Here is a 27,889-nt window from a genome sequence, read left to right on the forward strand (position 1 = left end):
ATTGAGATGATTTTTTTTACCTAAATTTCTGTATCTATTTTATGCAATATCATTTTTTATCCCTAAATCTTTCTTTTTGATATTATTGATTCTAAAATTTCTTCATATATACGGCAGAATAGAAATTCCTGCTTAAGGAAGAAATATTTACAGCAGTCAAAACAGGAAGGCGGATCCTAGATTTTATTATTGGGCAATTAATATTCGATATTTAACGTTTTGGACACAAGAGATGGTTGAAACTTAGTGTCCAGGATGGATGAACCTCGAGCGTGAGTCTGTACAGGAGTTTTCATTGGCTTCTATTTTAAAGGCTTTGCTCCCCTTTGCACTTACTAAATTGAATAAACAAATGGTAAATCCAATAATTAAACGTAAAATAGGAATATGGTTTCAATTTTGTAAAGTTTTTGGACAATAAAAATATACTCTCAAGTTCTATTATATCTTTTTTTTTCTTTCAACCGTTTAAATTGATCAAGCTTTTCTTTTACGGAAAACAAAGGGAAAATTATGTTTTCGTGACTTATTTATGGCTGATTGTTTTATGTCTTTTGAACAGTTTTCTAATAAATATGATTTCCCTAGATCACACTTTTTCTGATATTTACAGATTAGAAACTTTTTGAATGTTATTTTACTTTCTGTTCCGATATCACATCAAATTGAAGTTACGGGGAAAAAAAGTTCAAATCCATATCAAAAGAGTTTATTATCATTTATTTATGATTTAATTATGAAAATACTCTTAGATACTTCTGATAAAATTAAGAATGGGTCGGAAAGAGAACTTTGGATACATTTACCTGTACAGAAATGTGAGAAAATTCTTCAATTAGAAAATACCTCTTCAGTGTGTGTCAGACATGCCTTCATGCAATTTAAGATGGTTCAAAGGGCACATGTGTCCAAGGATAAGTTAGCTCATTTTTACTGCCATTAAATCCTGTCTGTGATCAATGTAATTCCGAGGTAGCTTCATTGAAACGTATGTTCTGCTCTTGTCCTCTTCTAAAAATAATATTGGAAAGATATATTTGATATTATCTCAGTAGTTCTGCGTATTGATTTACAGCCACATCCTGTTATTGCAATATTTGGACTACCAGTGATAGATTCTAGTCAACTATCCTCATCAGCTTGTCGTCTAATTGCATTTGTTACATTAATAGCCAGAAGACCCATTTTACTTGAAGGATTCCAATCCCCCAACTACCTTGTAAAGGTTTTCCCAAGATGTAGCATGTCTAACCTTGGAGAAAAAAAAATACGAGTGGTACCGTGGATCCTTCGGTTAAATTTGAAGAGACTCGGAGAGCATTTATTCAATAATTTCATATGATGTAAGTTGACCCTTTCCGAATCTTGTGTAATAAGGTTTTGTTCATGTATAGAGGAGCGGAGTTAATGACAAATAATAATTTCAGCCATTGTGATTTGACAGCCCAACCTTTCTCTATTTCTTTTTATTTAGATTAGTTTTTTTTTCTACTTTAGGGTGTTTTCCCTGTATAGAATATTTTTTTCATGGTTAGTTGCTGTGAGATTGGGAGGTTAAATTATATTTGTCATTTGGAATTGGTGTTTTTACATGTTAACCGTTATTAATGTAATTCCGACCTCTTTATATTATTAATATTATTGCTATGCTTATTAAATTTGAAACTTAATAAAAAGATTGAAAAGGAAAAGAGAATTGCCTGCTACCAGGTGGTCCACTCACAGTTCTTGTCGTCGGCGTCGCTGCGACGCGTAGTTACAGTTTTAGGAATGTGCACGTTAGGCTACGGCATACTGTACAGCCGAGGGTGTAGCGTCGGGTACGCGGCTACGTAGAGCCTACGACGTAGCCTCGACGGAGAAGAATAATTCAGGCTTCAATGTGTGGGAAGGGATTCACTCGGCCATCTCAACTACAGAGACACCAGCGAGTTCACGCTCGGGAGAGACTGATCACCTGCGCAGACTTTAGGAGGAGATTTTCACAGCCAAATCAACCAAAAGTGCATCAGTGAGTTCACACTGTGGAGAGGTTGTTCATCTGCTGTGAATGAGGGAAGCGATTCACTCAGTCATCTAACCTTACGTAACTTTCGCTTCAGCTGGCAGTTTAATATACGGGGTGATAGTCCCCCCCCCCCCCAGCCCGTCCAAACTTAAGAAATCTCATTTGGGTGAATGTTGTGTGATGTGTCCCATGTTACAGATCAGTACCCTGAAATTACAAACGATACACAATATGCAATTAAACGATTCAGCTCTATATTTCTTACTTTGACTATAGAGTTAGTAAAGAAAATGAATAAAAAAGGAAAAAGGGCCCGTTCTCTCCATTCACGTCTTCTCATTTCTCCCCAGCAAAAAACCGTGAAAATATCTCTTCCAGACTCACAAGAAAGAATATTTCTGTCATTGCATAGCCCCACACTCGAGAAGCCTATTTCCTCCAGTCCTAACATAAACATTGCTGCTACAGAGAAACCATTACCTCAGCAGCGAAACATTACAGAGAGACCGTTACTTTAGCAGTGAAACCTTACTGCGTGTTACACTTACCACACACTACCGTTTCACACTGGGAGAACGTTTCACTGAGCTGCATGCTGGATATTTGTCCATCACCGTTGCTGAATGCAATGTCGAGAGTGACTGTCGGTGCTGAACTCTGCAATTATTGGTACTGCTCACCACACCCAGTTCTGTACCCTGGTCACTGGGCATGAGAGGGGTTTCTTCTGCCGCATATTCTCCTTTAATGGGACTAGATCTGTGACAAATGAATCATTTCTATATTAAATGCTGTCTCCGGTACTTAGTGAATTTATAACACACCTAGTGTACAGCAGAGAGTGAACTCAGGCCGGCTGGACCCTGCCAGTGATTCTGTTCCACAGCAGATCTTTCAAATCCTCCCCTGTTATTCACCTCTCACTGTCCATGTGAATGAGGTCCAAATAGTCACCACTCTGTGGGTGAAGAGGTTCCCCTTGAATTCTCTGCAGACCGAAGAAGTCGAGCTGACTACAGTTCTGTTTGAGATGTTCTTCGCCCTCAAATCTCTAGTATTCTAAAGCTAAGGTGACAAAACCGTGGCTTATACGAGTAACCAAAGAAAACATGAAAACCAAAGAGAGGCTATAGAGCAAAAATCACTAGTATGTTGAAGGATTGGGAAGATTTTAAAAGCCAACAGAATGCAACTAAAATAATTAAGAAGGAAAAAATGGAACACTTAAGTGAGCTAGCCGGTAATATTAAAGAGGATACCAAATGTTTCTTCAGGTAATTCTAGTGTAAAAGAAAGGCGGAAATGGATATCGAACCACTGTAAAATGATGATGGAGAGGTATTAATGGACTCGGGGTGCACGGTGATGGCAGATGAACTGAATAAGTATTGTACATCACTCTAATCTCTCGAAGACACCGACAGGAATACAGAAGTTCCAGATGTTAGTGGTCAGAATGTGTGAAGTTACGCTACTCGGGAGAAGGTTCTTGGAAACAGAGATGGTCTGAAGGTAAACAGGTCACCTATACAGTATAGTATACACCCCAGAGATCGGAAAGAGGTGGCTGAAGAGATGTGGAGGCATTAGCAATGATTTTTCGAGGATCGTTAAGGAAATAAAATCCTAAGAAGTTATTTTTTCCTTCACTACTCCCCCTCTCGCAGTTTCACCTATCACCGACCACTTCTTCTACCCTTTTCACCCCCACACTTTTTCCTCCGACGTCTCATCTTTTTTGTTCCCAGTCCTGATGAAGAGTCTCTGCCCGAAACGTCGACTGTTTACTATTTCCCATTTATGCTGCCTGGCCTCCTAGGTTCCTCCAGCATTTTGTGTATGTGTTGCTTGGATTTCCAGCATCCACAGAACTATCCACAGATAGTTTAGAGCAAAGCTGCAGTCTGTAAAAGGTCTTCGATAGGTTTGGAGAACGGACAACGAAGTCGTGGATGAAATGTACGGAAATGTACAGTGTATGCAAATGTACGGTCATGTACAATTGTGGAAGGAATAAGGGCGTAGAGAAAAAAAATAAATGGGAGAAAATTCAAAAATCAGAAGTGCATAAGTACTTGGGAATCCTTGAGCAGGAGTCCTTAAAGGTTTGCTTGCAGATTGATGAAGGATGACAACTGTAATGTTAGCATATAAGAACAAGAATGTGACACTGTGGCTTTAAAACGCATTGGTCAGATTGCTCTTCGTGTATTGTGAACAGTTTACAACCTGCGAAAACAGATGTGCTCGTATTGGAGCGGGTCCGGAGAACGTTCACGGGAATAATTCCAGTAACGAATGAGGAGCGATAGATAGCTATGACCCTGTACTCGCTGGTCTAGAAGACAGAGAGGGGATCTCATTAAAACCTATTAAATATTGACAGGCCTCGACAGCGTGGCTCTGAAGAAGATGGACCCTGTACTGTGTGATTCTGGGACCACAGGTCACAACCTCAACGTATCGGGCATCCACTGACAGCAGAGATGAGGAGGATTTTCTTTAATCCGGGAGTGGTAAATCTTTAGAATTCATTGCCACGGACGGAGTAGAGGCCAAGTCATTGAGTGTATTTTAAATGGATGTTGAAAGATCATGGGGAGAAGGCAGGAGAATGGAGTTGAGAGATAATCAATTGGACACGAAGGAATGGCGGAGCAGACTCGATTGGCTGAGCAGCCCCTGTATGATATCTCATGGCTCATGGTCTGAAGAAGAGGCCAGTGAGGTTGCATTAGGGTTCGGATATTGTTAGGGTATCCACGCCTGGATTATTGTATTCAGTTATAGGAAAGAGGACGCTAAGCTAGAATGAGTGCAGAAAAGATTTACGAGAATGCTGCTGATACTTGAGGCAATGACTTCCGGAGAGAGGCCGGACAGGTTGGGACTTCGCACCTTGAAGTGCAGGAGATTGAGGTGACCTTATGCAGGTGTTCCAAACTATGAGTGTAGAAATGGGGAATGTGAGCAGTTGAGTGAACTCGACCTTTGCTTCTTGGAGCGACTGAGGAGGAGAGGTGATCTGATAGACGTGTATAAGATGATGAGAGGTATAGATCGTGTGGACAGTCAGAGGCTTTTTCCCAGGGCTGAAATAGTTGCCACAAGAGGACAGGTTTAAGTTGCTGGGGAGTAGGTATAAAGGAGATGTTAAGGGTAAGTTTTTTACACAGAGAGTGGTGAGTGCGTGGAATGGGCTGCCGGCAACGACGGTGGAGGCGGCTACAACAGGGTCTTTTAAGAAACTACTGGATAGGTACATGGAGCTTAGTGAAATAGAGGGCAATGGGTAAGCCCAGTAATTTCTAATGTCGGGACATGTTCCTCACAACTTGGTGGGCTGAAGGACCTGTATTGTGCTGTACGTTTTCTATGTTTTTCTGTTTACTTTTCTTTTACCCAATTTTTGTGGAATCAACAACCAGAGGGCACCGGTTTAAGGTCAGAGAGGATTGATTTAATAGTGATCCCGGGGGACAATTATTAATCCACTCTCCCTTCCGGTTCATTGTTTAACTAACACGATGAGTGCACTGTCAGGTTGGAGGAGAAACAACTCATATTACATCCGGGTAGTTTACAACCTGATGGCATGAACGTCGATGTCTTTAACAACTACCTCCACTTTTTCTTTTCATCAGCCCACACGCCCGTCTCTTCCATTCTGTCTCCCCACTTCTCTCTTCTCCACTGCGGATCAGCTCCCTCTGGTTCCTCTTTTACTTCCTTTTGTCCCATGGTCCGCTGTCTTATCGTATCAGATTCCTTCTTTTCAGCCCTTAGCATTTTCCACCTACCACCTCACAGCGTCTCGCTTCATCTCCCTCCTCCCCCACCCACTCACCTTCACTCTTATCAGGCTTCACCTATCACCTACCAGCTTGGACTCTTTCCACTCCCCGCACCATCTTATTCCGGCTTCTCCCCACTTCCAGTCCTGATGAAGTGTCTCGGCAGGAAATCTCTGTTTTGCTTTATCCCCTCTATCGAAACTACCGGACCTCCTGACTTCCTCCAACATTTTGTGTATGTTACTCTGCATCTCCAACATCTGCAGAATCTCATCGGGACAGAGTGCAGAAAGCAGAGACGACATCTGGTCTCTCTAATGTCGAGGAGGGCACACCCGCAAAACTGGAAACAGTAGATGACCCCAACAAGCAGGATGTTGAAAAGTTGCCTCAAATGGAAGGACTGTTTAGGACCCTGACCAGTGGTGAGGAGAGTGGTTAGGTACATCTCTGGCACTTCATCTACTTGCAGTTGGCGTCCAGCCCCGACACCACTTCTTATCGTGGTGATTTACCACAATAACAGGACCCCCTGATTTGCGGTGTTACGAACCCCGTAACTGGGTCACTTACCAGCAAAGATAGAGAGCTCTGTTGAAGTCTAATGGTACTATTTTTAACAGTATTTATTAGAAAAAAATACACAAAAATAATATCAATGCAAACATACAGATAATATACGTCGTCAATACTAAATCTAAAAGTGCGGGTATAATAATAATCATTAAGAAATAGCTCTTTCGTTGTCTAGGGGATAATGTATTGTCCGATGGAAATATAAAAGTCACTCAGTTCATTCAGGCTGCAGCCTTTGGTTGGAGTCAAGAGAGAGATTTTTAGAAACTTGCCAGCTTTTCCTTTTTATGATTTCGATCCATCGAAAGTTCCGTTGGTGTAGCCAGTCGTTTAGCTAAGCCGTTCTTCCGTTGTGAGCCCGCCAACCCAGGCAAGGGAAAGGACGCACGCGAGCCCCACCGGCTGTCGCTATTAAACGCTGTCACGGGATTCCTAGCGTTTCTGCTGGTGCGTCTGAAGGGGTTGTTCCCCAGACCCTCTTTTATCCTTACTCACGGGGATTCAGATGTCAATCAGGTTGGGATGATGCAATCCCTCAACCAGCCCACTCTGGTCATTCCCTGAGGGCTTCAATGAATAGTTCAGTACTCAATACACAATTCCGTCTCCCAGAGACAATGGCCGTTATCCGTGGCTTTGTCTTGTGGAGGCCAGGACACATTCCAAACCGTGTGTATTCTGGACGTCTCTCTCTCATTTCCTGGGTCCCAGACCCGAATTAATAGCGATCTTGCGATTCTCAAAAATGAGGGGGCTACTTTGTACCCTTCGGCCCCTCAGAGTTGTGGCACATTCGTAACAGTGGACTCCATTGTCACCAGGTGGCGCTCTGCCGCAATAACGCTGAGAGACAAAAATGTGACGCTTCAGCCTGCTGAAATGTTTATTCAAGATTCAGGGTTGTTTAATTCCATTTCCAGCAGACTGATGTAAATGAGGTCGAAATAATTATTACTCCGGTTCCAATGCAACACAGAAACACAACAGTAACAACATATATCCACGGCTTATATACTGTGCACGGATTGATGGTATGTTCATAAAGTGATGCTCGGCATAGGATGCCTGCATTTAAGATGACAGACAGGAAACGATAAAGCAGAGGTGTTTGGTGTTGCGGAAGGCTGGGTTAGAGGGTAGAGATATTTATCAGCTTTACTGCTTGGGAAAAGTAGCTGTCCCGGAGGCTGGTAGTCCTGGTGAGGACGCTGCATATCTACCCCCGATGGAAGAGAGACAAATAGTCCATGAGTCGGATGGGTGAAGGTTGATTGTGAAAATTAGATTGGTGCTTGATCTCAAGAGAGGGAATTTGGAAAATACCAATGAGATGCCTTTCAGAACAGATTGGGATTGTGCAGCCGGCTGGTGGCGTAGTGGCATCAGTGGCAGGAGGTCCTGAGTTCGAATCCAGCCGGCACCCTTGCATGCTCTACATCCATGCTGGTTTAAGAGCTGATGATCTCTTAAAAAATATCTCACCCGGCAGAAGGCAAATACAACAATGAGAAGCCATTGCTGTAACTAGCTTCGCACACGATTTCCCAATACGTCAGAGGAAATCGCCCGCTAAATTGAAAATCCCGGATGTGACCTACCTTTCCTTTGCAATTGTGCCCACTGCGGAAAAGTTAATTCTGGAATGAACCAAATTTGATTGGGGAGCTTTTGGTAAAGGGAGCAGGTGATAATGATAATAACATGACTGAATTCACCCTTCACTTTGAGAGGGGAAAGGTAAAACAAGATGCATCATTATTAGTGGAGTGAGGGGAACTACAGAGGCACTGGAGAAGAGCTTACCAAAATTGATTGGAAGGGTACACTGGCAGGGATGATGGCAGAATAGCAATGGCAGGAGTTGATCCACTTGACACCCTCAGGGTTGAAGAGAAACACATCATATTCCAACTGCATAGCTCCAACCTGAAGGCATGAATATCGATTTCTCCTTCCATTAAAAAAAATCACAGCCCATTGCCTTTCCTTCTACTTACTCCTGAGTAACGTGACATTGCACATTCTGACCACTGACATCTGGGACTTCCATACTCCTGCCAGTGTCTTCCAAAGAGTACGATACTTATTCAGTTCATCAGCCATCACCTTTCACCCTCTCCCCATTATTCCCTCTCCAGCATCATTCTCCAGTGGCTTGATATCCATTTCTGTTTCACTTTTACATTATATGTACCTGAAATTAAAAATGGTATCCTCTTTAATATTACTGGCTAGCTCACCTAAGTATTCCATCTTTTCCTTCTTAATGATTTTAGTTGCATTCTGTTCATTTTTAAAACTTCCCAATTCTCTAACTGCCTGGTGACTTTTGTTCTGTGCCCTCTTTCGTCTTTATGTTGTCTTTGGTTTCTCTTAGCAGCTACGGTTTTGTCACCTTACCTTTAGAATACTACTTCCTCTTTGTGATGTGTATATCCCGTCACTTCCAGAAATTCCAGCCATTGCTACTTTGTTTTCATCCCTGCCCATGTTCTTTCCAAATCAATTTTGACCAAATTTTCTCTCAGGCCTCTCTAATTATATTTTTATTCATATCTGACATTAGTTTCTCCTTCTCTAATGTTGGGGTGAATTTGATCATATTAAGATCACTTGTCCCAAAGGGTTCCTTGAAATTAAGTGACCTAATTAATTCCGGTTTGTTACATCACCCAATCCAGAATAGCTGATCCCCAAGTGGGCTCAACCACGAGCTGCTCTAAAAAAGCATCTTGTAGGCAATCTAGGAATTCCTCCTCTTGAGACCAACACCATCCTGATTTTCCTAATCACCTGCATGACAATCCCCCATGAATATTGTAACATTGCTCTTTTGGCACTCATTTTCTATCTCTCATTGTAAATTGTGGACCACATGATGTTTTGGGGCCACTATACAATTCCATTCAAGGATTTTTTTGTACATTTGCTGTTCCTTATTTCTACCCACAGATTCTACACTGCCCAACCCTATGGCCTCCTCTTATCTAATGATTTTATTTAATATTTTACCAACAGAGCCACACAACCCCACTACTGGCTTGTTATTTCACTAAACATATAAATATCTGGGAAACAGGAGAACCTGCAGATGCAAGAAATCAAGAGAAATTCACACAAAGTGCTGGAGAAGTTCAGCAGGTCAGGCAGCATTTATGGATGGGAATCAACATTTCCGGCCATGACCCTTCTTTGGGACTCGTGATAACAATGTATCTGGAAAATCAACAAGCAAAAACAACAGAATGTAGTGCAATATTGGGAAAACCTTTGACAAAATTTATTTCAAGGCTTTAAAAAACTGTGGAACAGAGCTCTATGCTCAACAAATACAACAAAGGCAATAAACACTTCCATCAATACCGACATTGACTTTTTTTAATGAAAATATCTTAGTCCCATTTCAATCAGTAAATTTTACAAAGATAAGTAAGAACAGAAATGACAAGTTTAGAAAAGACTACTTACACTCAAACCCACCTAGATTAACACTTCCTTGTACAGAAGGAGGAAGAGGAATAACGCACATGAGAAAAAATAATCACATAAGACCATAAGACAAAGGAGCAGAGTTGGCCATTCGGCCCATCGAGTCTGCTACACAATTTCATCATGAGTGGATCCAATCTGCCCTTCAGTCCCATTCCCCCACCTTCTCACCATAACCTTGGATGCCCTGACTACTCAGATACCTATCAATCTCTGCATTAAACACATCCAATGACTTGGCCTCCACTGCTGCCCGTGGCAACGAATTCCACAGATCCATCACCCTCTGACAAAAAAAATTCTCTGATTCTCTGTTCTGAATGGGTCCCCTGCAAACCACAAGTCATGCCCTCTTGTACTAGACTCCCCCAGTCACTCTCGAAATTGCATTCAGCAATGGGGATGCATTCAGCCTGCAGCTTATTGAAACTTTCTCCCCAATGTGAACCCGGTCATGTGTTACAAGGTTAGATTATTGAGTGAATCCCTTCCCATATTCACAACAGGTGAATGGCCCCTCCCCAGTGGAACATAATGATGCAGCCTTGGTGGAGACGGTTGAGAGAATCTCTCCCCAAAGTCTGAGCAGACGATCAGTGGTGTGAACTCGCTGGTGTTCTAATAGATGAGATGATCGTGTGAAAGCCTTCCCACATTCACAGGTCGACGGCCTTTCCCCAGTGGATCTCACTGGTGTGCCTGCAGATCAGATGACTGAGTGAATCCCTTCTCACTATCTGAGAGGGTGAAATCCCTCTCTGCAGTGTGAACTGACTGGTGTGTCACTAGGTGAGATGATGTGGTGAATCCCTTTCCACAGTCTGAGCAGGTGAATGGCCTCTTCCCAGTGTGAACTCGCTGGTGTGTCTGTAGGTTGGATGACTGAGTGAATGTCTTTCCACAGACTGAACAGGTGAATGGCTTCTCCCCAGTGTGAACTGACTGGTGTCTCCGTAGGTGTGATGCCTGAGTGAATCCCTTCCCACAGTCTGAGCAGGTGAACAGCCTCTCCCCCGTGTGAACTCGCTGGTGACTCTGTAGGTTGAATGATCGAGTGAATCCTTTCCCACAGTCTGGGCAGGTGAACAGCTTCTCCCCAGTGTGAACTTGCTGGTGTCTCTGTAGGTTAGATGACTGAGTGAATCTCTTCCCACAGACTGAACAGGTGAAATCCCTCACTGCAGTGTGAACTGACTGGTGAGTCACCAGGTGAGATGATGTGGTGAATCGCTTCCCACAGTCTGAGCAGGTGAATGGCCTCTCCCCAGTGTGAACTAACTGGTGTGCTTGTAGGCTACCTAACTGTGTGAATCCCTTTCCACAGTCTGAGCAAGTGAACGGCTTCTCCCCAGTGTGAACTCGCTGGTGTGTCTGTAGGTTGGATGACTGAGTGAATGTCTTTCCACAGAATGAGCAGGTGAATGGCTTCTCCCCAGTGTGAACTGACTGGTGTCTCTGTAGGTGAGATGCCTGAGTGAATCCCTTCCCACAGTCTGAGCAAGTGAACAGCCACTCCCCAGTGTGAACTCGCTGGTGACTCTGTAGGTTGAATGATCGAGTGAATCCCTTCCCACAGTCTGAGCAGGTGAACAGCTTTGCCCCAGTGTGAACTTGCTGGTGTCTCTGTAGGTTAGATGACCGAGTGAATGTCTTCCCACAGACTGAGCAGGTGAAATCTCTCACTGCAGTGTGAACTGACTGGTGAATCAGTAGGTGAGATGATGTGGTGAATCCCTTCCCACAGACTGAGCAGGTGAATGGCCTCTCCCCAGTGTGAACTCTCTGATGTACCTTCAGTTCAGATGACTGAGTGAATCCCTTCCCACAGTCCGAACAGGTAAACGGCCGCTCCCTGGTGAGAACTCGCTTGTGAGCCATTAGGACAGATGACCGAGTGAATCCTTCCCCCACAAATTCAACAGATGACCAGCCTCTGCCCAGTGTGAACTGACTGGAGTGTCCACAGGTGGGAAGACTGACTGAATCCCTTCTCACACACAGCACAGGTGAATGGCCTTGCCAGTGTAAACTTGCTGACATACATTCAGTTGAAATGACTGACTGAATCCATTCCCACTGTCTGAGCAGATGAATGGTTTCCCCCCTGATTAGAATGATGGACATGCCAGTAAGTCAGATGACAGAGTGAATCCCTCCCCACAGTTTGAGCAGAAAGGATGATCGAGTGAATCCCTTGCTCCATTTTTTATATATCTGGACAGAGACAGCAAAACTGTATTCGAGATTTCAGTAGACAAATTTCTTGTCATTTGTAACCTGTAAAAAGATTTTAAAAATCCATCAGTGGGTGTAGAATAACATTTCAGATGAGATCACTTGAGTTGTCAAGGTATGATCTGACATCACACTGTTACAGTGAGGTTCAATCCAAGTTGGATGGAGAAATCATCTTCTAACTGGGCAGAGTGCTGGTATCTGCAATGAGCATTGAATGCTCTGATGTTCTTCCTGTCTCTATAAGAATGGGGCATTTTTTCCATCTCCAATCTGTGACCTGCCTCAGTTTGACTCTCTCCATTGGCATTATTCCCTGTTCCCACTGAGCTGCATGGGTGCCTGGCCCCACAGTAACTGAAACACTCTCACACAAATAGCCAGCAGTGCATTCCACACACCCACCACTCTCTGTGTAAAAAACTTACCTCTGACATCCCCTCGGTATCTATTTCCAAGCACCTTAAAACTAATGTCCACTCGTGTTAGCCATTTCAGACCTGGGGAAAAAAAAACTCTGGCTATCCACACGATCAATGCCCCTCATCATCTTATACACCTGAAAACGGCTCGAAACATAAACAAGGAAAGTGTACACTGGTTTGAGGATTTCTTAGAAGTACACAACATTATGAGGGTATAGATAGGATAAATGCAAGCAGCTTTTTCCACTGAGGTTGTGTGGGATGACAACCAGAGGTCATGGGTAAGTGGGGAAGGTGAAAATTTAATGGGAACATGTGGAAAAGCTCTTCACTGGTCATGACAGTGTGGAATGAGATGAATATAAGTAGTGAAAATCAGCTCAGTTTTTCCAGTTAAAGGAAGTTTGGATGGGACCCTGGGTGGTAGGAGTATGGAGGGTGATGGTCCCGGTGCAGGTAGTTGCATTAGACCGCTTAAATGTTTTTTGGCATTGTCTAGATGGGCCAAATATCCTGGTTCTGGACTGAACTTCTCCATGTTTCTGTGATAGAGAAGCTGGCCAAACTTGTTTGGAAGGGAAAAGGTAGGAGTGACAATGGAACAGCAATGGCTGGAGATTCTGGAGCAATTCAGGAGCTGAGTGATCGATACATCCCAAAGAAGTGGAAGCATTGGAAAGGCAGGAGGACATATCCGTGACTGAAATGAGAAGCCAAAGCCAACATAAAAGCCAAAGAGTGGGCAAACAAAAGAGCAAAGACTATTGGGAAGCTTTTAGAAACCAACAGCAGAAAACTTAAAAAAAAAAGCCAGATGAGCTCAGGGTGTGGAGTCCTGATATTGTCGTCATTAATGGGTCTTGGTAGCACCCAACAGTCTGAAGCATTTGGAGGAACAAAATATCCAGGGCCTCAATATCTCTTGAAAAGCAACGTTCCCTGCACCTGTAACTTTTCAACTTTTATTTTGCCAGGCACATACAAACCCTACAACCTCAAAATTTTACTTCTGAAGGCCTTCCACTTACAAGAACTGTGTTGCCAGGAACGAGCCTGTTCCAAACCACACTTGTCAGATGTTTCTGATACCATCAAAATTGACCTTTCTCCAATTTAGAATCTCAACCCATGGCCCAGACCTCTCTTTTTCCATATTTACTTTGAATTTCATGGCATTATGATCACAAATTCTGTCACCAGCCCTGGATCATTTCCTAACAGCTTATTGTACACTTCTATATCAGAAATTCCACACACTGATTAAGGGCACATTTGACAAACTTTACCCCATCTAGTCCTTTTACAATATGGGAGTCCAGTCTATATATGTAAAATTAGAATCACTTACTGAATCAACCTTTGTTTATTGGCATGGTCTGCAATCTCTCTCCAAAGTTGTTCCTCTAAATCCCTCAGATTGTTGGGAGCAACCAAATTCCAATAATGGCCACAATATCTTAATTCCCTGTTCTGAGCTCATCTGGCTTTCCTACGATGCTTCTTGCATTCTGATATACACAGCTCAGCACATTCATCGCACCATGCTCAACCATTTGATTGCTGACTCTATCTGAGGTCTGAACAACATCTGACTGGTGTCAAGAAAACAAACTCTCCCTCACTGTCACAAAGACAAAGGAGCTGATTGTGGATTACAGGAGGAATGGAGACAGGCTAACCCCTGTTGACATCAATGGATCTGGGGTTAAGAAGGTGAACAGCTTTAAATTTGTCAGCATAAACATCACCAAGGATCTCACATTGTCTGTACATACTGGCTGTGTTGTGAAAAGAGCACAGCAGCACCTCTTTCACCTCAGATGGTTGAAGAAGTTGGGGACGGGGACCCGAAATCCTAAGGACTTTCTACAGGGACACAATTGAGAGCATCCTGACTGGCTGCATCACTGCCTGGTATGGGAACTGTTCTTCCATTAATCGCAGGAAACTGCAGAGAGTGGTGCAGACACCCCAGCGCATCTGTAGATGTGAACTTTCCACTATTCAGGACATTTACAGGGACAAGTGTGACAAAAGGCCCAAAGGATATCGGGGACCAAATTCACCACAACCACAAACTGTTCCTGCTGCTACCATCCAGGAAACGGTACCACAGAAAAAGCACCAACAGGCTCTGGGTCATCATCTTCTACTAGGCCATCAAACTGATTAATTCTTGCTGATACAATTGCATTTCAATGTTATACTGACTGTCCTATGTACAAACTATCTATTATAAGTTACTATTAATTACACATTGCACATTTTGGTGAAGATGTAATGTAAAGATTTCTACTCCTCATGTGCAGCAAGGATGTATCGAATAAAGTCAATTCAATTCAATTCACCCTCTCCACTATCTGTTCTGTCATTCTGGCTCCCATTTCCCCAGCAACTTATTTTAACCACATCACACTCTCCACCCACACTAGCACTAGCAAGCCTTACCACTAGGATATCAGTCCCCTCCTGTTCTGTTCCCCTAACTAATGAACTCACTATCACCCCTTTGACTTTTCTCTGTCAGCTAATCTACCCTCCCCACCCCAACAGTTTCTAAAGTGTTCCACCTGTTGTTGTGTGGGATAACAACAAGAGTTCTCTGTGATGGCTATTTAACTTTATTCCGCTTCCTGACTCTCGCCCAGTTTTCTGTGTCCTGCACCTTTTGTGTAACTCACCTTTCTTCATGTCATATCTATCTCCTGCTCCAACTCCTGGATGATCCGGAATTCATCCATTTCCAGATCCAACTCCTTAAAGTGCAGGGTTACAGGCTGCAGCTGGATGCACACCTTGTAGGTGGGGGCATTTCCCACAATGTCCCCTCTAATTTGTAATGACCAGTGTCCACATAAATCATGTACCGTGCATTTTTTTACCCAGTGACATGTGCACAGTGAATTTTATACAGAGAGGTAATCATTTTCACAGCGAGCAAATCACTGTCAATAAATACTTTGATATCCCCCGGGTTTAATGGAATTAATCTGCACTCTCACACAAACTATGTAGCAGGCCTGTAACGAGTAATGAAGAATCATCTCACCAGAGCTTTTGCACATTGTTCATATGTGGTTTGCTTGCTAAATTAAGCTTTAAAAAGTCAGGTTTGCAAAGATTACTCCAAGTCTTTCCACTTGCAAATTCTCCAGCACCTCTTGCATTGTCACAATAGACAATAGACAATAGGTGCAGAAGTAGACCATTCGGCCCCTCGAGTCTGCACCGCCATTCTGAGATCATGGCAGATCATTCACTATCAATACCCAGTCCCTGCCTTGTCCCCATATCCCTTGATACCCCTATCCATCAGATATCTATCCAGCTCCTTCTTGAAAGCATCCAGAGAATTGGCCTCCACCGTCTTTCAAGGCAGTGCATCCCAGACCCCCACAACTCTCTGGGAGAAGAAGTTTTTCCTTAACTCTGTCCTAAATGACCTACCCCTAATCCTCAAACCATGCCCTGTGGTACTGGACTGTCCCAGCATCTGGAACATATTTCCTGCCTCTATCTTGTCCAATCCCTTAATAATCTTATATGTTTCAATCAGATCCCCTCTCAATCTCCTCAATTCCAGCGTGTACAAGCCCAATCTCTCCAACCTCTCTGCGTAAGACAGCCCTGCCATCCCAGGAATCAACCTAGTGAATCTACGCTGCACTTCCTCAATTGCCAGAATGTCCTTCCTTAAACCTGGAGACCAAAACTGTACACAATATTCCAGGTGTGGTCTCACCAGGGCCCTGTACAAATGCAAAAGGACATCCTTGCTCTTGTACTCAATTCCCCTTGTAATAAAGGCCAACATTCCATTTGCCCTCTTCACTGTCTGTTGCACTTTCTCATTCACCTTCATTGACTGACGAACTAGGACCCCTAGGTCTCTTTGCATTTCTCCTTTACCTAACTCTACACCGTTCAGACAATACTCTGCCCTCTTGTTCCTGCTTCCAAAGTGGATAACTTCACATTTGTTCGCATTGAATGACATCTGCCAAGTATCTGCACACTCACACAGCCTATCCAAGTCTCCCTGTATTCTCCTAACGTCCTCTTCGCATGTCACACTGCCGCCCAGTTTAGTATCGTCAGCAAACTTGCTGATATAGTTTTCAATGCCCTCATCTAAATAGTTGACATAAATCGTAAAGAGCTGTGGTCCCAATACAGAGCCCTGTGGTACCCCACTAGTCACCTCCAGCCAGTCCGAGAAACACCCATTCACTGCTACCCTATGCTTTCTATCTGCCAACCAGTTTTCTATCCATGTTGAAACACTGCCCCCAATGCCATGAGCTCTGATTTTACTCACCAATCTCCTATGTGGCACCTTATTGAATGCCTTCTGAAAATCTAGGTACACAACATCCACTGGCTTACCCTCATCTAACATCCTTGTTACACCCTCAAAAAACTCCAACAGATTAGTCAAGCATGATTTGCCCTTGGTAAATCCATGCTGGCTCAGCCTAACCCTATTACTGCCATCAAGATGTGCCACTATTTCGTCCTTAATAATGGACTCAAGCATCTTCCCCTCGACTGACGTTAGGCTAACAGGGCGATAGTTCTCCGTTTTCTCCTTCCCTCCCTTCTTGAAAAGTGGGATAACATAAGCCACTCTCCAATCTTCAGGAACTGATCCTGAATCTAAGGAACATTGGAAAATGATTACCAATTCATCCACAATTTCCTGAGCCACCTCTTTTAGAACCCTCGGATGCAGACCATCTGGACTCGGGGATTTATTAACCTTCAGTCCTACCAGTCTACTCATCACAGTTTCTTTCCTAATGTCAATCTGTCTCCTCTGATATTCCTCTGATATCTTATGACCATGGACCATCCATACATCTGGGAGATTGCTTGTGTCCTCCCTGGTGAAGATAGATCTAAAGTACACATTAAATTCTGTTGCCATTTCCCTGTTTCCCATAACAATTTCTCCCAATTCATTCTTCAATACACACAGGTAACACCAGTTTCTGTATTGGACATAAATATTTCCCCTGAACCCTCCTGAGGAATTGAGGATATATAAAAAAAAACCTATGTAACCTATGTAACCTCTGGCTAAAAGAATAATTGGGACTGAATAGGAATATTTGAACTGAAGTAAACACTGTCTTCAGTGGTTAGCTAAGCCAGGCTCATTGCCAGTTCTCTGTGGCTTGCAGAGAGGCACACTGAGAGCTGATAACATTGTATACTGTACCGTTGTTAGTTGATACCGTTATACATTCTACCCTCATTTGAGTAAGGGGCGGAGGACTCACTGATAAGGACAGGAATGAACATCTGTTTGTAATTAAGTCAGGGCTTTGCAAAGGGAATAAGGACTGGACAGTACATCCATCCATAATTAAAACCTCAATATAACAAACTCTGTTATCTAAGTAATTAAGATTTGCAGCAACACACTTGGTGGGCATACCAGTTCAAATAACATCTTGAAATAGTGATGCATGGGGTGTACTGTGTATAGATATACGGCTGTAACCTAAGTCAGTCGACTTGGCAGATAGTGGCAGTGCTTACGTGCCTTCTCTTTGACAACTGGGGCTCAAACTCCTGCAGGAGAATGTGCAATAAACTGTGGTGTCGATAAGAAGCTTGTATCACGAGTTTTATTCAGATTCAGCTTTAACTTTTGGCATCATGATCAGGATGTCTATCTACAGAGCACTGAGCAGAGGGGCTGAGTAAGCAGCTGAACCTCTCAGGGGACTGTGGGGACTGACCGGGAGCCCAATAGGTATTTTACATTTGTCGCTCACTGTTAGTTCCTTTGGATGTATGGTGTCTTGCCCAAGGCTGATCACATACCTTGACAGGATCGGGAAAAAAATCTGTCGGGAGACAAGTATAAGGTAGGCAAAATTTTTACCAAGTGGGCAGGAGGCAGTATTGGATAAAGTTTACTAAGTGGCCAGGAGGCGGTACTGGGTAAACTTTACTAAGTGGGCAGGAAGCAGACATGTCAGGTAAATTCATCAATTGAGCAGGAGGTGCCTGCTGGGTAAATTTATCTGATTGTTAATTGAGCTGGAGGCTTTGTGCCCGATAAATTACTTAGAGATAATCGGTTAATTGCAGTCGATTGATACGAGTGTGCCAGGAGCAGCCCGACACAACTTTGTGTGAGAGTTTTCCGGACAAGGAAAATGATTTTCAAATGTTCAGTGCAGCACTGAGTAAGAAATTGGGGAACAAAATGTGGCCTCGGACAGAGGGGGGTGGGGGAGCCTGCGTTATTACCTCATGAGAGCAAGCAGTAAATCTGATATGGAAAAAGAACTGAGGAAAGAAGTGGAAATCGTTGAAAAGGAAATGGAAGGAAAAGGCAGATGTAAAATGGAAGTTTGCCAGCTATGCCACTGATGGCCTACTGGCTTCAGAATTGGACTTTGAGGCGAGAGGTCTTGAGTTCGAATCCAGCCGACTCCCTTGCACACTTTCATCCGCGCTGGGTTAGAGCTGGTGATCTCTTAAACAAAACAACTCACCCAGCAGAAGGCAATGGCAAACTACTGCTGTAACTTGCCTTGTACATGATTTCCCAACACCGCACAGCGGTGTGGAAGGAAATCCTCGGCTAACTGGAAAAAGTTCCGGATGTGACATACGTTTAAAGTGGAACAGTATATTATCAGCAAGTTGGAGAAATAATGGAATGGGATAGAGGTATGTACTGCAGAAGGAATGCCAAAGGTTGGGAGCCGCTAAAAGCGGAGCGTGAATGGGTGGATGTGATTTGTGGCCTGCTACGGCAGTTTCACAGGAGACCAAGCCTTTAAACTGGAGGGACAAATACCCATTATTAATGACTTACTGCTCCAATGCTTACCAACTAAGTTAGCCAACATTATTAATACAAATAATATGGATTGGCCTGACAATGTCCGAAATCGAATGTGACGAGCATCGACATATTTTTGGGACCCGACTTTCGAATCCCGATCAACCCCGAAGGGAACTAATATTCTCCTGTTTGATTCTTACGAAGAGAGAGAGGGGGCAGAACTATTTGACTATGCAGCATGTTTACACTTGTTCGCAGCTTGTGTTTATATAGCTCACAGTTTGTTTTATTTAAGCAAGGATAGTCACGAACACAGTCAGCCGGAGAGAAAGAAAGAAGATGGAAAGTTCGAAACAAAGGGCCTAGTGGCCAAAGGCCACTGTTTGGACTCTCCTGTGCCCACAAGGTGGGTTGATTACTGATCCAGCGTGTACTGAATGTGTGATTGTCACTTTGTTTGATCCATAGGAGTGGATCTGTTGGTTTGGGAGTATCCTGTGAGGACCACTTGTGCTAACCCTTGCCTGGGTGTGGTAATTCACTTGAAGAGGTACCCTTGTGACCAATCACTGCTGGTGATAATTCGTATAATCCATCTGGGGATGTTGTTGGAGTATCTCGCGGCTACCACTTTTGTTAACCCTTAGCCGGATTCGGGTGTGTTATGTGGTAAACACTTGTGAGAAGGGATATTCTGTGGAAATCACTGTCAGTAATACTTTGTGTGTTGGATCTGGATTGGGAGTACCTTGTGGAATCTACCTGTGTGTCAACCCTTGCTTGTGTGGTAGTTCCTTCTGAAGACAGTACGCCTGTGATAAGCTGCTTCTGGCGATAATTTGTATGTAGATTTAGAACGACAATGGATAGAACCTACAGCGACTGTTAACCTGTCATTTATTCCATGGCTGAACTGAACTTTCATAGTTCACCATCTCAAGACTTTAAGCTTGGTATTCCCTGAGCTCAAAGGTTTGGGAGTTATATTTACACGTATGTGTACTCATAACACTTTTTAACTTTTGATTATTTTGCTTAATTTGTTATATTATAAGTAGATACGAATAAAGAGAGTGGTTTTAACATCAAAAACAGACTCCAGGTGTGGTCTATAGCTGCTGGTTCATTTAAACTGATATGGTACTGATATGGTATTTAAACTGATATGATACGGTGCTGCTCGTGTTTATGTCTTTAAGAGGGCTCACCCCAGCACCCGGGGGCCCCCATGTTAACACCTTTCTGTCTCTCTGTCACACCTATGCCAAGCAGGTAGAACCAGGGGCCTGCTGGATTTGTGCTGAAATTCCTCGGTATGGTAAAAGTATGATTCAAATGTCAGTAATCCTGCTCAACTAGAGTGAGGAACTATCTGCCTGGGCTTTTTCAAATAACACCCGGGGAAGAGAGTGAGGAACTGTGCTCCAGTCTGTGATGACCGTGGCTGTCAGTGTTTTGAGGGATGGTGTCTCAGGGCCCCACCAAGCGGAACTTCCTACACTGGGAAACATGCATCCTGGCCATATCTGCAGGAGCCCAGCAGCCGAGAGGAATAACTGAGACTGAGCGATTTTTGATGATAGTTTTTCTCTCCTATAGCATAGCCAGAAATTCATGAGAGATAATCAATTTGGCTATAAGAACTTCAGGAGCTGGCCACAATGCTGCAGGGGCCCTGTGACAGAAACACAGGCCCAAGTAACAGAAACATCCATTGAAATGATTGCAATCTGGCAAACAGTCGTACAGAATCGTACGACTTTAGATTTTATCCTAGCTGAGAAAGGGGGAACCTGTGCTATTATTGACACAGAATGCAGCACCTATATCCCTGATGAGTCTACTAACGTTACATCCCTCTCCAAGCACACTGTCAAGGAGACTGACAGCATCAAGAGAGTAGGGCAGGATTTACAGGGGTTCACCGAAGGGTTGAAATGGTGATCTTCAAAGGCCTGTAAGGTAATATGTGGGGCATAGTCCTAATCCTATGTCCTAAAAGTTGTACATATCATTGTTATAATTACTGATGTATGTTGTTTTTCCCCACTGAGAAGTCAAAGCTGTACTCAGTTGCTTTCTCTGTAAAAAAGTTACTGCTTTGTTGATCATGTAATGATCTAAAGAAGGGAATGATAAAGTATGTAAAAGGGTTAACACTTCGTTAAACTATAACAGCCTGTTTTTCTGAAAGAAATTGCTGATGATCAACAGATGTACTAAGCCTTGCTGAGCCATATTTCTTCTTGTGGGTAGCTAGCTACAGTTTCAGGATGCATATCTCCTTGTGCACTCATGTGTAGAGATAGGACAGCGTCAGTCTGTTCTGTGTGTGTGAGCCATTATGACTATTTTGTAATTTGTCTTTAGGGGCTGTCATAGTAAATAACTTTGGCTCCATCCAGTCTTGTGTGGGGGAGTATCTGGACAGATAAATCTATTGTGTAAGGGGAATTGGTGGATAGGGTGGGAGCATTCACAGTCTGTACCTGTCTGAGTGACTAACTGAGTAAGCCCCGGGTGCTTGGAACAAAGAGTTTGTACCGTACGGTCTCTGAGTGACTTTATCTGGATTCAACTTCCACTGAATGGGAGTGGTTTTAAAGGGCTGGGCTGCTGGAAGCACATCACCAGACCGGGACTGATTGCAACTGGGTCTGACAGAAGCATAACTGGTTCTTCTGGGGACATTCAGTCTCACTCCAGCTATTTCCTACCTTCCCTTGTACAGGTATGTAATGTCCAAAGGACGTGTTTATGAGTAAATGAGACTCACCAAACTTTCTCCTGACTGAATCACTGGGAAATCCGAGTCTCTTGATGCAGAGTTGTTCTCTCCAGTTGCTGTTCTCAGTCCTCAGGCCAATTCACTTGTTGCTGTTCCCTCGTCTTCAGCTGTGGTTTGCTTCCAGTTGGGGTTTTTCTTCAAATAAACTTCTCACCGCAGGTCTAACTTTAACCAGAGAGATAATGAAGTATGTTAACATTAAAAAGGAGAACCAAACATTTCTGCTCAATGTTACTAAGAACAAAACTCACTGAAATTTAAACATTGAAGGCAGATATAATGATCGCAGTGAACAATATTTTATTGTCCCTCACACATCACAAAATGATATGGGACAAGGAGGAGCCATCATACAGTCAGGAACAGAATTATGTGATTTGATCCATCTGGTCTGCCCCACCATTTAACCATGGCTGATTTTTATTCCAACACCATGTTCCTGCCTTCCTCCTGTAACCCTGAGCTACTCACCAATCATGAATATATTACTTTGTGTCATAAATATACAAAATGGCAGCCTCAACCAACCTCTGCAGCAACAAATTACACAGATCAGACATCTTTTAGCCAAAAAATTCTTCTCATCTCAGTTTTAAAGGGAAGCATCTTTTTTCTGAGACAGTGCTGTCAGATCACAGACTCTACTTCTGATGGAAACATCCTCTCCATGTCCACTGTATCCAGGCTTTTCAGCATTCTGTGGGTTTACTTATCCATACATCCCTCCCACAACTCCCCAATGTCCCTCTGAACTCCATCCAGCACAGGTCCAGAACCATCAAATGCTCCTCATACATGACAATGATTATTCCTGAGATTATTTTTGGAAACCATGTTTACAAGCAGCAATTGTACTGAACACATTTCCAGGAATAAGAGATAAATTGATACTGCGATAATTTACAGAGTAAGTTGAGATTTCTCTATTGTTCTACTAGCACAGAATGAGCAATTTCCATTTCCAGGTTAATTTCAGGAAATATAAACCATTCCAAGGTAAATGTAATAAAAAGAAACTAGAATTATCAGAAATTCTCAGCAGGTAAGGAACAGCTTTGGGAGAGGAACAAACTTTACAATTCAGGGTAATAATGTTTTGTCAGAATGACCAAGCATTTTCAGTTTTTATTGCAGATCTCCAGCAACTTGAGATTCTGCCTGATTTCCACCGAGTGACAGACAGATGACAGTGAGGGGGGGATTTCGAAGCATAGTTTGAACACCAAACTCAGGGTCTATCTCTACTGTTGTAAACACGGAACAGCCCATTTACTCACAGCCTCTCCCTGTGAGGATGGAATGGGAACATCCTCTCCTCAGACTGGCAGTCATTGCTTCCAAAGGAACTCCAGAAACAAACATCTGATCCCAGACGAGAAATACTCGATCAACACCTCACAAGCCCAAGCAGCTCGATCCCCGGGTCCACTTTCCCTAGATCAAAAACTATGATATCCCAGGACCCAACCTCACAGAGTCACACAGCTTAATCTGCCACTCACCGACCCTGAGAGTCTCACACATTGTCCCCACATCTCACACTGGGTAGTGCAATCCAGGATTTCCCCACAACCAATGTCCAGCTGCTCGAAGAAGGACATCCATCCAGCCCCATCTGTAGAAGCACTAAGCAAAGTCAAAGCCAAAACACCAGCAGTTCCATTTCCCTGGAATGCTGATCACAGGACTAGAGCCCAAGCACCAACTCTCCCAGAACTCTTTGCTGACTGTAATATGATGAAGTGTGTCAGGCAGTCACAGTTCACAAAATAGGACTCCACACCAATGCACAACAGAACTGGCACCTGATGAGCCTCTGGCTTTCCAGCTGACAAAAACTGATTCTGGAAACAACTCAGCAAGGCCGAAGGTGTAAAAGAATACTTCACAATGAAGCCAAGAATGATTGCCGATATATATCACTAAAGAGGTGTGACACAGGGTGGACCAAGGTTGACCCAGATAGTTGATGCATGTCACTGAAGTTGATGGGAGAGAGACTGGACAGAGGTTGAACAAGATGGGCAGGGAATGAGCAGATGGAATGAGGTGGAGAAGAAATCAAGGACGATCAATTATGGTTCTCCAGCAATACACAGATACTGAATTAATAGTACTCACTACTGTATAAAGGATCTTAAAATGACAAAGTTAGAACAAAACAACAAGAACTTTGCCATATATACTTTGAACCCTCACCAAACTTTTATCAACACACCATAGAAAGTTTCCCATTCAGACACTTCATGCTTTTCATGGTAACTGCTCTGCCCGTGACTGTGAGGAACAGCAGAGACCTTTGGACCCAGATCAGCACATCACAGAAACCATTCTCACACTAGACTTTCCAGTCCCTCAGGAAAGCAGGTAGTGAAATCAAAGATCCCCACAACCTGGTACATTCTCCTTCCTCACCCACCCCAGTCCGGGAGAAGACACCAGCCAAAAAGCTCAAAGACAAATGTGAGGAGGCTCAGGAAGTGAGACAAGTTGGGGGAAGTTAACGGGACTCAGTGGCCAACATTAGATTCCCCAACACAACATGGAGGAAGCATCACCTCACATCCGGGGACTCTGACCGCACACCACATGATCTTGAGTCACAAACCAGAGGGCGGGGTAGATCTGTGTTAAACAGCCTCATGTGACCTGTTGGTGGGTCTCCCATTTCAACTCTGTGGAAATAAAGTGCCTGGGCTCCTGGTTTGGATCGTTCAATGCAGATTAAGTGACATCTACATATTTTTGAAGAGCCCAGATAATAGGAAAATAAATGAGTAATTGGCCCTCAGTTCAGCACTCACGGCTAACATTGGATCTCCCCACTCGGGATCGGTCTCAATACGCACTGATGGGAAAACGATATCTTCGGCCCGCAGACTGTGATCTGATCCCTGGCTTCCTGACCCAGGAGGGGAGGACCTTTTCCCAATCCCGCAGACGATCCGCTTCAGCACTGAGCAGAAAGGAAAACACCACCCAACCGGAGACAGTGAGCAGGCGCGAAGAGTTAGTTACATCTGTGGATAAATGGGAGGGGCAAACAGGATCACGTGACTGGTGGGGTCCCCCCCCCCCCAGGCAGAGAGTCCAGCTACCCACCACTTCTGTGGAAAGAGACAAATTTGCCGCTCAGATTTCCTCTCACCTTAATTGTATTAGACATTTCAACCCCCAGGAAAAATATATTATCTGTCCACACAGATTCATAATCAGGTTTATTATCACTGGCGTGTGGTGTAAACTTTGTTAACTTTGCAGCAGCATTTCAATGCAAGACATAATATAGACAAAAAAGAAAACACAAAACAAAATAATAAGAATTACAGTATATGTATATCTGGGACCATTGCTCATCGTGATTGTTATAAATGACTTGGATGAGGAAGTGAAGTGATGTGTTAGTAAATTTGCTGATGACACAAATGTTGGGGGTGTTGTGGATAGTGTGGAGGGCTGTCAGAGGTCACAGTAGGATACCGAAAGGATGCAAAACTGGGCTGAGAAGTTGCAAATGGATTTCAATCTGGATAAGTTTGAAGTTGTTCAATTTATTAGGTCAAACATGATGGCAGAATATAGCATTAATGGTAAGCCTCTTCACAGTGTGGAGGATCAGCGGGATCTTGGGGTCTGAGTCCAGAGGACACTCAAACCTACTATGCAGGTTGACTCTGTGGTTAAGACGACAAACGGTGCATTGACCTTTATTAATCGTGGGATTGAGTTTAGGAGCCGAGAAGTTTTGTTGCAGCTATATAGGAACCTGGTCACACTCCACTGTGCTCAATTCTGGTCACCTCACTACAGGAAGAATGTGGAAACCTTAGAAAGGGTGCAGAGGCACGTTACAAGGATGTTGCCTGGATTGGGGAGCATACCTTATGAGAATAGGTTGAGTGAACTCGGCCTTTTCTCCTTGGAGCGACAGAGGATGAGAGGTGACCTGATAGAAGTATATAAGTTTATGAGAGGAATTGATCATGTGGGTAGTCAGAGGCCTTTTCCCAGTGCTGAATTGGTTACCACAAGAGGGCACAGGTTTAAGTTGCTGGGGAGTACGTACAGAGGAGATATCAGGGGTGAGTTTTTTTTTTGCCAGAGATTGGTGGGGAGTGGTGTAATGGACTGCCGGCAATGTTTATGGAAGTGGGCATAATAGAGTCTTTTCGGAGATTTTTGGATAGGTACCTGGCGGCACTGGAGAAAAACTAACTTAGAAAAATAGAGGGCAATGGGTAACTATAGTAATTTCTAAGGTAGGGACATGTCAGCACGACTTTGTGGGTCAAAGGGCCTGTACTGTTCTGTAGGGTTTCTATTATTCTATGAATAAATTAAAAATCATGCAAAAAGCAGAAATATTATATATTTATATTGAGGTCGTGTTCAAGGGTTCAATGTCCATTTGGCTATCAGATGGCAGAGGGGAAGAAACTGTTCCTGTATCACTGAGTGTGTGCCTTCAGGCTTCTGTACCTCTCTCTCTCTCTGATGGTAACTTTCAGAAAAGGGCAGCCCTGGGTGCTGGAGTTCGTTAATAATGGACGCTGCCTTTCTGAGACACTGCTTCTAATCCTTTGGTAATCTTATAAACGTCTATTCAGTCTCATCCCAGCCGGCACGTCTCCAGAGAAAACAACTCAAGTTTGTCCAACCTCTCGTTATAGCTCATGCCCTCTATTCCAGGCAGTGTCCTGGTAAACCTCTTCTGCGCCCTCTCCAAAGCCCCGACATGCTTCAGAGAACGACAGCGACCACAAATGTATGAAACACTCCAGATGTGGCCTAATTAATCTTATAAAGCTGCAACACAACTTCCAGACTTTTGAACACAATGATAAAGACAACCACACCATTTGCCTTCTTAACCTGTGCAGATCAATCTGTGCGGTCGCTTTCAGGGAGCGATGATCTCGGACTCCAAGATACCTCTGATCATCAACACTATTCAGGGTCTTGCATTTAACAGTGTACTGTCTCTTTACATTCCACCGACCGAGCTGCGAAGATGATCATCACTAATCAAATCTCACTGAGATTTCTCAGGTCCTGTTGAATTTATTGCCAAGTGCACAAGTACGAGAAGGTACAGGTACAGAGAAACACTGACTTGTAGCAGCATCACAGACAAGTCTATTCAGATTACACACGGGACACAAATTATACGATTCTCTGTCAGTAACAGTATAGAAATATGTTTACGTCATCCTGCTAATAGGACCAGAACAACAGGGGCTGAGCGGCGGCTCATCTCAGAGACCTTGTGAGACCTTCACACCGGACCGACCCCGGCAGATTCTGTGAAGGAAGCGAGGCGAGGCCGCCAGTCCGGGAAAGTTCATCCCAACCCCCTTCAGGTTTCATAGATCACCTTCTGTTTCTCTCTCCCTTCCCCACCCCCACCTTTTATTCTCCAGTCCTGCCGAAGGGTTTCGGCCGGTTATGTCGACTGTACTCTTCTCCTAGATGCTGCCCGGCCTGCTGAGTTCCTCCAGCATTTTGTGCGCGTTGCTCGCATTTCCAGCAACTGCAGATTTTCTTTGTTTGAGTTCAGGAAAGTTAACTCACTACCCAACGTCAGAACTCCCCGATCGGAACTGGCTTCAATACTCACCGAAGGAAAATTGTTGGTGTTGCCCCGCAGAGAATAATCCGTCTCCGGCTCCCCGTCCAAGGGGCCGAGAACCCACTCCCCATCCCGATCTCACCACCGACCCGGTTTCACAAAGAACAAAAAAACAGCACTGCCAAGCCCGGGAATGT

At 43.7% G+C, this 27,889-nt stretch overlaps 1 protein-coding gene across 10 annotated transcripts; it reads right to left on the minus strand.

Annotated features, from left to right (window-relative positions):
• Positions 1 to 897: 897 nt before the first annotated feature.
• LOC132387214 (gastrula zinc finger protein XlCGF57.1-like) lies at positions 898 to 27,889 on the minus strand. Of its 10 annotated transcripts, none has more exons than XR_009509805.1 (4): positions 27,741 to 27,889; positions 22,112 to 22,288; positions 2,557 to 2,767; positions 962 to 1,011 (listed from the first exon to the last, which is right to left on the minus strand). XR_009509805.1 is itself a non-coding variant. In XM_059959562.1 (4 exons), the coding sequence occupies exon 4, from the start codon at positions 11,989 to 11,991 to the stop codon at positions 10,555 to 10,557; it is 1,437 nt and encodes a 478-aa protein (XP_059815545.1). In that variant the 5' UTR covers positions 11,992 to 12,144; positions 12,531 to 12,602; positions 22,112 to 22,288; positions 27,741 to 27,889; the 3' UTR covers positions 9,625 to 10,554. The 10 variants fall into 10 exon arrangements, 5 of the variants coding, with proteins under 5 accessions (XP_059815545.1, XP_059815548.1, XP_059815546.1 ...); XR_009509804.1 differs by lacking the exon at positions 2,557 to 2,767 and adding an exon at positions 12,531 to 12,602 and having other exon boundaries at positions 972 to 1,011; XR_009509803.1 differs by lacking the exons at positions 962 to 1,011; positions 2,557 to 2,767 and adding exons at positions 6,411 to 9,594; positions 12,531 to 12,602.

Source organism: Hypanus sabinus, unplaced genomic scaffold (genome assembly GCF_030144855.1).
Source record: "Hypanus sabinus isolate sHypSab1 unplaced genomic scaffold, sHypSab1.hap1 scaffold_164, whole genome shotgun sequence".
NCBI classification, from domain to species: Eukaryota; Metazoa; Chordata; class Chondrichthyes; order Myliobatiformes; family Dasyatidae; genus Hypanus; species Hypanus sabinus.